Source organism: Pantherophis guttatus, chromosome 7 (assembly GCF_059756535.1).
Source record: "Pantherophis guttatus breed Tessera chromosome 7, ASM5975653v1, whole genome shotgun sequence".
NCBI classification, from domain to species: Eukaryota; Metazoa; Chordata; class Lepidosauria; order Squamata; family Colubridae; genus Pantherophis; species Pantherophis guttatus.
The window spans coordinates 15,633,148-15,648,362 of record NC_142069.1 but is presented as its reverse complement, the minus strand read 5'-3'; the positions used below and the strand labels follow the sequence as shown (position 1 = coordinate 15,648,362).

Genomic DNA, 15,215 nt, shown 5'->3' with positions numbered 1-15,215 from the left:
AGATATTGTGTTTATAATCCAAGTTGAAACCTCTGCAGTATCAAAATTTGGCAGGAAAAAAAATCTGTTTCTATTTACATCAGACAAGCAACATCTAGCATTTCCTTTGCTTCATAAATTCATGTTGCATTTTGCATGCTAATTTTTATATTTTGGCAGGGTTTTTTTTTCCTTTTTCTAAGAAAGTCTAATTTTGTTTTACTCCTAATTGATTTTCTCCTGTGCGGGGGTGGGAGGTGGGGGCAAGAAGGACTTATACTCTTCTCCATTTCAATACAACACAGGCAGGAGTTTTGGACTATTTAAATCAGGAGTCTCCAACCTTGGCAACTTTAAGCCTGGTGGACTTTAACTCCCAGAAGTTGAAGTCCACCAGGCTTAAAGTTGCCAAGATTGGAGACCCCTGATTTAAATTATTTCTATCTTGGTATCCTTGAGTAATGGGTTCTGAAGTTATCAAACTACCACTGCAAAAGCAGTAGGTGGAACCAGAATACTTCCAAAGTACTCCTGGAAGAAGAGATTGTACCCTAGGGGCAGAGTCATTCCAATATTTTTTGTTAGTTAATTCTGTGAGATAATTAAGCATATGCAAGAAAAGTACTTTTTTATCTGATCTAAATTAACCATCCTTTAACCATCCTGAGGTCTTTGTGCCCATAAGTCCTTTTAAAATATTCAATATAAAGAAGCAAATATTGAGGATATGTGTGATATAATTAAAGTACGAAAAGTAAAGTATGAAAAATATAACCAAGATCAATGTGTGCGTATTTAAAAGTTTCTTTTTATTTTTCTTTCTGTGTGTTCTTCAACACTCATTACTGTGCTCCTTCAGAATAAATAGTCTTAGGCCTTGTGGAAAGAGGAAAATAATAATTGGCAATGAATAAACACTGCATCCTAGGAGATGATGAAAGACCTAATATCTTTGTGATAGATAAAACAAAAATTATTTTCATGGTGAATTCAACTTGTAGGTAAAGAGTCCTTATTCTTGCCCTCTTTCAATCCTGACAAAATAGGCATGGAAAAGAAGATTTAAGGGGATTAGTGTTTATCATATTGAGATGAAATTGGGATTGCTGAAAAAATATTGCTGAAATGCTTTGGGCATCTAAATCTGACCATTTAATTAATTTGAAACATTTACTTTAAACTGGCACCCTTAACAACTAGGTGGATTGTTTAGTATACTGTACTGAGGAAACTTCATGTAAAATGTCACTGAGATCCTCTCTAGTTTAATTATTTTTTAAATCATATTGTTTAATAGGAAATATTGTTTGTTAATATTTTATTTTTGATGAGATTGCATTGGTTCAGAGCAAGGCAATCTTTGCCCTGTTTTCTGAAGCATAATTTTAAAAGGCTAGGCAAATAGATCTGCGCTCCAGATTTCTGCCTTATTCTGCAAAACTACAGCAATTCAAAAATACCACTTTCTTTCCTTCTCTCCATCTCTATTCCTGATTGTCTTCATTTTTTTTCTTCCCATGCTTTCCTAATGAATTAGGATACATTATTATGAAACATTAGGGAGGGAGCTAATCTTACTGTTCATCTGTATTTCATATAAACATTCATTTAACATTCATTGTTACGGTCGAACTACAAGTTATATACAATCTTAACAACTTATTTGCAGGACCACTTGTCCCTAGCCTTTGGGTCTATCCCACTTGCTGTCACAAAATGGACATGTTTCAGATCTCTCCCTGAGGCAATGCTTTTCTATGCCAATGTCTTCACTTTGGAATAATCCCTATCCCACCCCACCTCAGTCAAAGCTCAGATAGCTCCAATTCTCTTCACCATGCAGAAAGCTTTAAAAGGACTTTTCCCCTTTAGATACTGCCAGAATGACAGATGACCCTGTTTTCTGGGAAGCAAACAGTTTTCTGGGATTGATTGATTGACGCTGCCTCTGTGTTATTGATATGTTGCCTATGGATTGCATTACTTGGCATTGCATTACTTGCATTACATGGCACGGGCACGGGGTATTTGCAGGATCACCCCTACCGGCCTCCCACCGCCCAGTGCGCTCACATAGGGCTGCCCTCCTCCGGGTCCCCTCAGCTAGACAGTGTCGGCTGGTGGTCCCCAGGACGAGGGCGTTCTCTGTGGCTGCACCGACCCTCTGGAATGGGTTGCCCACCGAGCTCTGGATGGCTCCCGACCTCCGCACCTTCCACGTCGACCTAAAGACATGGTTCTTCCACCAACTTCCCTGATCTGCCACGGATTTTAATTTGGGTATTTGGGGATTTTAATTTGGTTTTAATACTATTTATTACTTATTGTCGGGTTTTTCTATTGTTGTGAGCCGCCCCGAGTCCTACGGGAGAAGGGCGGCATATAAATCTGACAAAAATAAATAAATAAATAAATAAAATACTTCTTATGGTCTCTTAACTGTACTCAAATGTTTTTTGCTTGGTTTTTATTTGACATACTGCCACCTAGAGTCATGATTACACACGTCAGGTAGCTATATACATCTAATCAATTAAAAAAAATTGTTACTGGAATGCTATTATGTGAATTGGCAGTCTGTTTAGAATAGTGGCAGGGGTCAATTTTTTCTTCCTGTGTTGTTTTTCTGAATCACAGTTGCATTTACAACTAGCTTGTTTTTTTTTTTAATGGCAAAAAAATTAGATACATGGAAAACATTAATTTAGCCCCTGCCCCTCTGATTTACTCCTAAAACAGTGACAGTTATTTCAATTAAATCACGGTAATGCATGTGAATCACCAAATACCAGTGAGAGGACAGTCATGGCAAAAATAAGTTTTTTAAAATGATGTGTAAGTTGGCTGGAAGCAAAACAATTTAAAAGCTACACTACCAACAAGATAAAATGCAATTACGTACATAAGTCCCAAGCAATACTAACAGACCATTTGAGTAGGTCAATGTAGGTTTCAGGCTTGTTTTTTCAAAAATAATAATAATTATTATTATTATTATAAAAAACAGGAAATCTAAGGCAGGTGCTTCATATCTTGCTTCCCCATTTCCAAATTAATTTCCAGACATGAGATCTGTATCTCATTTGCCAGGCCAATTCAATTTGGCAGGGTTGGCACATCCTGGGTTCCAAATAATGCTACATGGAATAAGGTTCACCTCGAAATTTGAATAACTCCGACTCTATTAGTATTTTAAAGAACCTTAAAGAGAAGACTAACACTCCTTTCTTCCTTTTTGTTCCCCTCTGGGTTTATTTTCTTTGCCATTGTTGTTCTTTTGTCTTGTGCTGTTTTTATGTTTTCACATTGTTCTTTGTTTTTAAAAGTTTTAACAATTATAAACAGCCCAGAGTCCCTCCGAGTCCGATAGTATACAAATTTAATATATTATGGTTCGTTGCACAGGCAGCCAGAAGTTCAGAGTAGAATTGGTATTTTTGTCCGCCTATCAAGTCCTTTTCAAGGATTTGGGATACGCAGATGTAGATGTTTGATAGTGTTAGAGTATTGTCTCAGGATATAAGCCAGTGGTGGGATTCAGCCAGTTCGCACCACTTCGGGAGAACCGGTTGTTAACTTTCTGAGCAGTTTGGTGAATTGGTTGTTGGAAGAAATCATTAGGGCAGAGAATCGGTTGTTAAATTATTTGAATCCCACCACTGATAAAAGCTGTTCTAAGTAAAGTATATTAATTTATCATTATTATCTTTCTTGTAAGATAATTTTGCCAGGACCTGTTTAAAAATAATGCAACAGAATCAGTGTTTCCACTGAGGCATTTTTATATTTTCTTCATTATCCATAAATCATTCTGATCTTTTTGCTTATTAGATCCTACTCCAGAGACAGCCAAGTAGCAATTGTTAGTGAAGAGGAAGCTCCTCAGGTGGAAGAAACATATAGTGAGCAATTAAATGAAGAAACTGAATATTGCAGTGAACCAAATTTGTTATCACCTGAAATGTGAGTATTTTATTGTAGTATACAAGTTGTTTTAGAATTTTAAGAATGGAATCACAACATTCAATCTTGCCTTTCCAATAGTTCCAGGTTAGAAATACATTAGTAACTTTTTCCATATATTTATACCATAGTTTAAATTGTAATTTGCTAATAATAAAATATACAAGGATAGGAAACAAAGAAGAGGAAACAAGCAAAGTATTTGTAGGCAAATCATAATTTAGCATTGTACCTGAATTAATAATTTAGTGCTGTAATATGAAAATAAATAGGTAAGTCATAAATTTAGGCATATGTATACCATACCCAGATTCTTCTATAGTTCTCTATAATGATACTTGGATTGTCAATTGCTGGAGGTTATAAAAATCTGCTTCCACATACCAATTTATTCCTAATTTTTTGGATGAATTATCAATGTATTCCTAACAATACTATTGTGAATATAATTAATATGGTAGGCTGTTTAAAAAAGAAAAATGTTGAAAACTAAGGCATAAAGAAACTCATTCTAAAATATCATTTTCAAATACTTCATCATTCCATTATGGTACAAGTAACAGCTTGGTATGTGGAACAAAAGTGAGAGGCAAAATCTGCAGATTTGAGGGTTAGACCAGTAACCCTACATTGTATGGTTTGACATTAACATAATTAAATCTGATAGAAGAGGCTGTGTTCCTCTTTAAGAACTGTACAACATGTTGGCTAAATTTTGGAAAAAACATGACATTTTCAATTACAGATTATCATACCAAGATGATGAACACCGACAGCTAACTCTCCCAGAAAGCAAAGAAGACATCCAGCCATCTCCAAAGATCGGATTTCTACATTCCTCATCACTAAGTAATACTGTTGACATTTAAAAAGTTGTGCAATCTATTAAAAATCTATCTTTTGTTGCAAACATGAAATAGATTACACAGCTGATACATATTTTCATGGCTTTTAGCTATTAGCTGCCAGAATTTTTGGAATATACTGAGATTCTGTTAATTTATCCAGGATCACAAACATTATTCAACTACTTGACAACTGCTCTTGAATTAAAACTCGCAATTCAGTTAGGACAGCCCTTGTTTTCAAATAAACAAATATTACGTCTTCATTGTGTATCTTCAAACTATAATTGGAGACATATATGTTACAGGGAATTCCTGTAAAATGAGAGTTCCTATCTAGATTATTCTTGATTTTCACGTTTTGCAGATAATGCACATTTTTAAAAAAGAAATTGCAAAATGCTCTGCAATATAAGTTTCTACTTATAGTCCAGATTTATTATCCCAATGAGAAATATCATATAAATATATACAGTGTTTAACTAAGAACTGTGTAAACCGAAATTGTGTGTTTGTCAGCTTAACATAAAAGCCCAATAGCTGAGGGGAAATTCCTAATCTTTTCTATGCCTGTGATTTTCTTCTACAAATGCCATATTCTCACACAGAGAGAGAGAGAGAGAGAAAGAACTATTTTGCCTCAACTCACAGAGATGGGCTAAAAAATATAAACAGGAGCCTTAATTGCAGAACATGGCAATACTCTTCTAGTTGACAAGTCCTTACTACAAGTAACAGAATCCTATCCGTGATACAAGGGAAGTGTGTTATTTCAACATAAGATCATAATTGAGCCCGGGATTATAACCATAAATCATGCTGGTTGTTAAGTAGGTCACCGTGTGACGGTGCACCAATTTTACAATGTTTTTGCAGTGGTCATTAAGCAAACTCCATGGTCATTAAGCAAACCCATTGTACCCAGTGGGCATTTTTTGCTAGCAATTAGGAGTAAATGCTGGTTTCGGTCACAAGACGCAGGACACTGCAAACAGTCAGAAATGAAGGCTAGTTGTCAAGCACCCAAAATGCAATCAGATGACCATGGGGGGAGCCATCAGAACTTCAAAATTGTATCATAATAGCTCTGTGGAGGTCCATTGTAATTTCAAACAGTTGCTTAAGCGATTAGTCGTAAGTCAAGGGCTACCTTCATAGGTATCTGCTTCATAGGCTAATGCTCTCTTTTCAGTGATTATGCAGTTGGACTAATCTATTTTCATACTGTGCAAATGGCTTTTTAGGTCGAAGAGCATCCTTCCATCTGGAGTGTCTAAAGAGACAGAAAAATCAGACTGCAGGTGTTCCCCAGAAAACAATATTACCTTTGCATCTAGTACATCGCCAGGTGAGTATTTGCATCTAGAAACAGCTATCCTTTGAATCATATTGCATTTAAAAAATAAGTTACACAATCTGATCTTTTGATCATAAATGGTATGGTTAATTTTCTGACCTGAATGTATGCATTTAATAAGATATATGTATCTAATGCCCAATGTATACATCTAATAAAAAGATTATTAGTGAAAATAACATCAAATTAATATTATAAATAATAAGCTATCTGCTTAAAATATCACTACTGAATTCTGTTCTACAGAATTGGAAAAGTAATTGAAGACTGTTTAGAGGGTAAGATTTTCCTTTATATTTGATGACTTACTTTCCTAAAGCAAATTCCCAACAGCACAAGAGTTATCAAAAATTGAAAACAAACAAATTATTATGGTATCAACTGCATATGATGAAATGGACTGTAGCTACAAACACCCATGCCATAATATATTTGTTCCTTGATAAAGTACTACAAGCGTCTTAAAGGTGTCATTTCTTAATACAACAGATTTAACTGAATCACTTATCTAAAAAATGTTACCCACCTGGAAGACTGAGATGTTTTCAGAGACAAAGTTTACTAAAGCTCATGAAGAAAAATATAAAGGATGTTTATCGTATAAAACCCAAATCAGGGTTTGGGTGGGATTTTGCACAGTGGGTTTTACACGGTGCAGAGGGGGGAAAAAAAGAAAAAGTCTGCTTTTGAAGTGATAAATTTCTCTTCCAGCTACCAAATCTGATAACATAATATTTTAACACTTTAATACAATCTTTCCCAGATTTTACAGGTTGACCTGCCTTGTAACAGATTCACGAGTGGCATAAGAAGGGATGTCATTAACAATGTCCAAGGGAATGCTTTACCTATTTTACAAAGTTTTTGGGAGGCTAAACTCTAGCCCAACTACTATATAGCTCCATTAACACAGCACTATGATTTCAAGCAGGTCTGATCAAAGTTGAAGTCTAAGTTTGATTTTTATTAGTCAACTATTGGTTTAAACTAAACTACTTTCCAGTGAGTTTTTCACTTCTCACATTACTAGATAATAATTATTGATACAGAAATGCAACATCTAATATGGCTTAATTTTTACTCAATGCAAGTAATTCAGCTATCATCTTATATGGGCAAATTTTGTGCTACAATTTTCACTCTGACATAATTTAACTTTATATTGGCCAAAGGGTATAATAAAATCATGGAATTGGATGATTTTAAATAGGGCATGATGTTACAATATCTTAAAACAATACAGTGAGAAATATCTGTTATAATAATCTGTCACAGAAATCATGGTGACTATCTACATATCATATAGAGGTGCTAGTTTATCCAAACACAACTTCCCAGCAAACCCACTAGAGCTTCAAATGAAAGGCACTCTTCTCTATTCCCAAAACAATGATAGTATCACTCCTATATATAAAGTATGCGTAAATTATCTTAAAATCCATTAAACTGTCCATCAAATTCTAAATGGCATTATGGAATACACAAGAATGATGAGACCCATGTATTATCCTTGTTCAATTAGCAAGTTTCAAGTTACAAATAGGTGAAGAGCAGACATTTATTCATTTTTTGTTAAAAGTTTCTTTTTGATCCATGTTCTAGTTTTCTATAAGTTTGAGGACGTTGTCAGTATGAAATATAAAACAGCAAGTTAAAGGAATATCGTTATCCAACTACAGCCAGCTCCCAGATTAAACTGAACTTTTTTTCAAAAATATTTGGTTCATTTTCAGCCATGTTCTGAATCACCATGTTGCCAGACATACTAATTTATCATGTTTTCTGTCTACAGGCACTAGCAGTTGCAGGTCGGAGTCCTCTTCAAAGTAGTCATTCCTCAATTAGATCTTCTCGACCCTGTTCCACACCCTCTGCAACACATTGTACACAAGACTGGCCACAGCAACATGATAAAGGATTGTGGCCTGATGAGGAGGAATCCAATGAGAAACTCAATAATAGCTTCCCATCAATATACTGCAGTTCCTCATATTGTGATAGCACCAGCTCTAGCAGCACCCGAAAAGCCAGGCCACTCTCCCTTATAGTTCCCAGTCAGACAAGAGAGTGTGGCAGGCAATTCCACGGTAGTGCCAACAGCCTTGTTGAAGCGGTAAGTTGATGTCAGTTATAGTTGTAAACAGAAGAGCAAGCTCCCACGTGTGAATTTTTAGATAAGCACTAATTAATAATTATGTATGTGTACACACATACATAAATATATATGATGCAAATATAGACGAACAGTAAGATGTACTTAACTAATTATTTCTTAAGTTGGTAACTTTAATGATAAGCTTCTTATCAAACATGTATGCTGCCTGACTCACAAAGATTCTGGGCAGCTGACTGATCAACCAAAGAAATTACAATAAGATAATAAAAGATAAAAGTTGACAAACCTGAAGACCAAATGGAATGAAGCAAGAGGTCTCATTCTCCCTCATTAAGAACCTGGGAAAGAGCAAAAGCACAGTGGTGCTGCTCCAGAGAAGGCATGCTTTCATGGTCCTGAGAGATGTTATTGTTTAATCAAAGGAACACAGAGCACGCTAAGTCTGCAAGATCGAAGTGGCCAGATAGATAGGACTACAGCCATAGTTGGAAGGCAAGATTCTTAGTCCCATTCATCAGATAGAACCTTCAGTTTTTACCTGATAGATATTTTTTTCCAAATAGCATTAACGATAAATATATGGGAAGAAATAATTCAGTACAGAGAGGATGCTTGCCGATAGAAATGGGAAGACTAGTCCAAGGTAAATAATTAATTTGATTAATATATTTTATCTTTGTCAGTTAAAACAAAATCCCCAATACACACCAGTCTAGTTGGATGGCTTAGAACTAGTCAATTAACACTAGTTAATTGACTAGTTCTAGTGCAATTAACAATGCACTTTTACTACAGCCAGAACGTTTCTTGGTGTTACATTAGTTTACACTGTGAAAAAAAATTGATTCTTCTCAGTCACGGCTGTAAAAATTGGGAAAAAAACATATAACTTCTACCCAACATGAGGAATTTTTTTTAAAACCTAGCAAGTGGAATAAAGATCCCAAGTGATGTCTTCATTTTTATCATCTCATTCAAACAATTTCTGACCTCATTTCCAGAAGTCCCCACTCTTCAAATAATTTTTGGAAGAGGAGTAGGCTTCAGAACAAAGGCGGTATAACTGCCAAGGTTTTTCACTAATTATTTGTATCAACTTTATTACATTTCAAAGAGATAAAATACAGTAGCAGAAAAGTAAAATGGGGGGAAAGGGACCAAAAAGGAAAAAATGTTAAAAAGTGACAAGAAAAAAAAAATCAAAACAAGGAAAAGTTGTCTTCCAACTTTCTTCAGTACAGATATAAACATATAATAAAGCAACTACTTGCTCTAGGCTGAAACAAAACACAGAAACATCATATAAAAATATACAAGTTAAACAATCAAAATAATACTAGAATTATATGACAAAATAACCTATTACTTTAAGTTTAAATAGAAACATAAAATAATATACAGTACATGTGTCTAATAATAACAGTAAGAATAGGCATTATTTCCATAATCATAATGGATCTAACTATCAAATCCTAAAATCGAATCTTCATTTTTATCTTTCTTAAACAAGAAATCCAAAATTGAGAAACAAACTAGATACGTTTTGTCTTTCATCAAAATAGTCAGTTTAGCCATCTCTATCAATTCTAATTTTATAATCTTCTCTTCAGTTGTCAGAATTTTGATGGATGTCAGAAAGGTGGTATCTTTCCACCTTCGATATATCAATGCTGTTGTCATATATAGAAACAAAATCCCATGTTTTCTTTCAAAATGTTTATCCACGATACTTAAAAAAAGCTTCAGATTTCAATTTTACAGCTATTTTTAATATTTTCTGAATCAAACAACATATCTGATCCCAACACTTGGCAGTCTTACATGTCCACCAAAGGTGATAAAAGGTACCTTCACATTGATTACCTTTCCAATACTTCTTTGATATTCCCTTAAACATCTTTGATAATTTTTCAGAAGTTAAATACCATTAATATGTCATTTTATTAAAAGATTATTTCAAATTATACTTCAATAAAATTTCAATTCATTAGTCCACATATTTTCCCATTAATCCATAGTTTTTGCCTATTTAATCACATGTACTTTATCTTTATCCTACTGGTCCATTTTCAACAACTATTTATAAACTTGACAATGAGAAGTTTATCATTAGTAGATAATTGCTTTCAGTCTGTTTTTTCATCTACAAAAACAATTTTTTTATCCAGTTTAAATCTTTCTGCCAACTGGGCATAGGCAAACTATTGACAAATATATCCTTCCTTTTTCAACTCTTCTCTTATTTTTAATCTTGTTTCTCTTTCAGTAACAATAAATCAGCATAACTAAATGAAGTTAGTATAACTAAAATTTATCTTCTAAAAAAGACTTCTGGTGGTGACAGCCATAAAGAGATTTTAAGACAAATTTTTACTTTACACCTATTCGAAACTCTCAATATGGCATGCCTAATAAAGTGATTTTTAAAATTTATATTAATCGTTACCATACCACAGATAGCTGTGCCACCCAAATCTCAACTCATGTTCTTCTAATTCCAATAAACCTATGTCTTAAAGTCACTCATTCCTTCATAGATACCAAACAAAATACCTCAAAATACAATTTTAAGTCCAGTAGTCCTAAACCATCTCTTTCTTTCAGATCTTGCAACAATTTATATTTAATTGATTTCTTACCTTATCATGCAACTCTAGAAATTTCTTTGCTCCATTGTTTAAAGGGTGAATCAGTTGTCAATACTGATATGGTTTGAAATAAATATAACATCCTTATTAAAACTTCATCTCAATAACATTCTACCAATAGTGAGAACTGTAGTTTATCCCATCTCACAAGTCTTTCTGAATGTCATTCCCTACTTTAATAGTTTTTCTGAAATAACATACAATTTTAAAACCAATGTTTTTCATTAAAATCTTTTAATTCCTCTCACAATATTGTTGTAAAAATTTTATAGTCGTTTTTCAAGAATGAAATTGGTCTATAAATCTTATTAGAAACCAAATCTTGTCCTTCCTTGGTAATAAAACAAGATTTGCCTCTTTCCAGGAATCTGCCACTGCAAGTTATGTATTAAAGTTTTTAGTTGCATCACTTTTTTAAGTGGAATTAAAAGTTGATTCTCAAAACATTTCCAGCATAAACTCAAAAATCTGCTTTCACTGTTTTAATTTTCATTTTAACTTCTGAGGTTTCAAAAGTTGTTATTGGGCTATTCATAATTTGTTTCTGAGCTTGTGTAAGATTTGGTAAATTCTGTTTCTTCAAATAATTATCCATCTCCGATACTTCCAAGGAGATTTCCTGTCTCTTATATAAATGTGAATAATAATGCATTATCTACTAGAGTTGTATTATCTTATTGAATCTTTTTTTCCTTGTTTTCTCAGTTTATAAGCCAACCATCTCCTGGTATGTTGGCAAAATTCAATTTTTTTCTGTTTTAGTAATTTCATTAATTTGGTTTCTATTTCTTGTGTAGTTAACATCTGTAGTTGTTGCTATAAAAGTTTTATTTGATATATAAGGGGGGGAATCTATTGGTATTTTCTGCAGTTCAACTTTTCTTTCAATTTCCTCTAGAATAGTTTGCATTTTTCTTGTGATTTTTTATTTCAGAATTATATTAAATAAAACAACTCATTGCAGCTTTACTAGCATCTCAGGCAGTTTTTAATTCTGTATCTTTGTCAAGGTTGCGATGAAAAACCTCATTTTATTTCTTTTACAATTCTCTACTACCCAGTCTTTTTGAATTAATGCTTCATTTAATCTCCATCTGAAAGTGGTAGATTTTGTCTTTAGTATTAACTTAACTGGATTGTGGTCAGAAAAAGTCTTTGATAACATGTCTACTTGGACTACATTTTAGCCACTTTTTAAAAAATCCATATCAAATCAATTCTTGAAAAAGATTTGTTTTTCTGAAAAAAAGTACATTCTGTTGAATTTTTCATTTTTCTGTCTCCAAGAGACTCTATCAATGCCAAATCATCCATCAAATATATATATTTATTTGATAACTTACCCTGATTGGATTTAATTCCCTTACTATATGTTCTATCAAACTGAGGAAGGGGTACCCCATTTCAATTCCCCAATTCTGATATGAAAATAAAAATAATTGATCCACCAAGTATTTAAAAAATGTCTCTTTATCATCATGTGGTACATATAACCCAATACAAATAGATTTAATTTCTTGCATCTCCCCTTTCACAGCCACAGATCCAGCATGTCAATTAAAGGCATTGATTCAATTGTGATTTTATATATAAAACAATCTCATGGGACTTTTTTTGAATTTGCAGATATCAATTCATCTCCCCAAATTTTATTTATCAAATGTTTTGTATCTTTTTTTCCTTTCACTGATTTCTTTGATCCTTGCTATAACAGTGATATTAATACTGATATCCACTTTTGTTCCTTGTTTTTGATGTCCTGGATTATCAAAGGTCTTGATTTCGGAAGGACTGATGCAGTTTGCTCAAGATCCAAAGTTCATTGAGGTTACCACCCAAGAACTAGCTGATGCCTGTGACTTGACAATAGAAGAGATGGAGAATGCTGCGGACAACATTCTCAATGGTAACAGCAAACCAAGCCCCAATGGCAACCTCTTGCCTTTTGTTAACTGCAGGGACCCAGGGCAGGACTGTATGGGCGAAGAAGCAGAAGCAGCCCAAAACCCAGATTCTAGGAAAAGTCAAGAGGAATCTAAGGATACCAGGATTTATATCAGCAGCCTGTAGTTGCTGAAGCTGAAAGTGATGCTGGTTTTTTAATTTGTTTCAATGTTCCTAATGGGTTTGTTTCAGAAGTGCCTCACTGTTCTCGTGACCAGGAGTAACCAGAACAGCATTCTTCATTTATTTCTGTCGGGAAGAATTGCAGAGTTGGGTGGTGTAGAGCTTTTCAGGAGTGAATATAGAACCCCAGCATGTGTCCGTGAAGGAAGAATCAGGAGAAATCAAAGGCAGTGTGTCAGCTCCCTTCTTTTTTCAGTCCCTGCACAAGGAACAACAGCTGCTTCCTGAATGTGAAGGAAAACCTCAACTTCCTATGGATGGCCGTAGCCAAAAGGACACTGTATCAAGCGGGTGTCTTTCAATTCTGCTTGTACAAAAAGGAATCATTTTGCACATGTTCTGTATGAGCCTCACTGTCTCCATAAAGCCAAGACCCTTCTGATCTACAAGTGGAATAGACTTCTGCAACAGATCCCACACATTGCTGAGGAGAAGGAAGCAGAAGTTGCAAGATAGGAGATGCAGGTGGCAATATTGCAGATGTTTCTTGATGGAAATGCAGAGACTCCCAGGCAGTCTTCTCTGCCAACCAATCAGAGCTCAGGCAGTCATCTCTGCCAAATTGAGTTCAAGACAGTTAGCTGTGCCAATGGCTCCAAGAGCATGAAGCCAGCTCTGTCAAAAGGAGTTCAGGCAACCCGCCCATTTCTAAGAGAGGTGGTGATGGGCTTATGTAGATCTCTCCTTGTTCTTGCTATTTAATATTTTCTTGAAAGCATGTTCCAATTTTTATTTTTGGATATTTTATTTTATTGTATTTTATTTTTTAAGGGAGAGGGATGGAGTGTTTACAGAGTTTGTAATCACCTGCCTTTTTGTTTTTCACCTTCACAAATGTTTAACATTGATTTATTTTTTTGTTTTTGTTTTCCTCCACTGACATTTGGTAGAAGCTAATGATATTAGGAGTTTTGCCAATCATAATGTATACCAGACTTTGTAATTTTATTTGAAGTAATGAAAATTTCCTTTTTTGTTGTTGTTTTATAATTTAAAGATAGTAGGCAATGCACTTGATATAATCTTGCACATATGAATGATTGATTTGGATTCTTTATAGTACTAGGTATATTTGCAATGTGTGAACGAATGAGCAGGACTGGGTGAATGAGTGAGCAAGTGAATACACACCTGAAAGTGTGCAACTTGATACAGTTCTCCATTTCCTGGTTATAACTGAAGGAGAGCTTTATCTGGGGTGATTTGAGTGCAAAAATAAATCACTGTCTCTGCTTTTGAAAGGGGAATCAGTAACTCTTTGCATTTTCTGTTCCACAAGATATGCAAAAACAATGCAATAATATTAATTTTGAATAAAATGTGTGAATTGTGCTGGCATTAAAACTGTATAGAAAAACAAAACAAGGGGATTAAAAACAAACAAAACCAACCAAGTGAGAAGGAGTTATATTTCAATATATTCCGTGTGATGTTTTATTGCATTGATAAATGTTTCTGTTGAAGAAACCGTAATACTTGAATTCAGGTCAGTTTCAGTATTTTTCAACTATTTTTTTAAACTGAATAGCAATTGTGCCAAGCAAATATAATGAATTAAGTTTGTTTAAGGGAAAAAAAATAACAATTCTTGTATATTTTGCTGCATGTAAAGTAAATCATTTCGTATTTGGAGTGTGCCAAGCTTTACCTTTGAACTTTAAGTGCTTTTCTACATGTGGTTGGGGGAAAGGGTATACTATTTTTTTTTTCATTTTTTAATTTGTATAATGAACAAAGTGTACCTAGTGCTAAGTAATTATCCTGCAACCCACTGACAGGTTGAACATTAACTGATTTTGCATATCTTGTGTTCATTTTCCTTACTCTGCACTTTCTTAAACATGCATGATCATGAATTGGGAAGACTATCTTGCATTTTGAAGCTATGGATTCTTATCCAGCTTTCTTCTTTTGCATAGTTTCTCTCAGTGATTCTCCTAATTAAAAAGGTGAATAATTCCATATGCTAGGATAATCAAATATATCCAATCCTGTAAACTGAGCTGGCATCAGCAACCTGGGACGAGAATATCTTCTTTTTATTATATGCCACAAATATTACAGAGATTATTGTTATGACATCAAATAATGATTGTCAGCAGTTTGTTGAATAATTTCTATAAATTCAATAGGACATAGTATATACCTTTAACCAAATTTGTATGTGTAGAGAAGCTTCA

General features: G+C 34.1%; 1 protein-coding gene across 12 annotated transcripts in view; it reads left to right on the top strand.

Annotated features, from left to right (window-relative positions):
• CACNA1C (calcium voltage-gated channel subunit alpha1 C) overlaps window positions 1-14,425 on the top strand; it is a 625,236-nt gene extending 610,811 nt beyond the window's left edge. For all 12 annotated transcript variants that reach the window (XM_060694463.2, XM_087873676.1, XM_087873677.1 and 9 more), the window contains 5 exons: window positions 3,811-3,942; window positions 4,688-4,791; window positions 6,032-6,135; window positions 7,937-8,257; window positions 12,682-14,425. In XM_060694463.2, coding sequence (XP_060550446.2) covers window positions 3,811-3,942; window positions 4,688-4,791; window positions 6,032-6,135; window positions 7,937-8,257; window positions 12,682-12,978 — 958 coding nt within the window. In that variant the 3' untranslated portion in view covers window positions 12,979-14,425. The remainder of the gene's footprint in view (window positions 1-3,810; window positions 3,943-4,687; window positions 4,792-6,031; window positions 6,136-7,936; window positions 8,258-12,681) is intronic.
• Window positions 14,426-15,215: the final 790 nt, after the last annotated feature.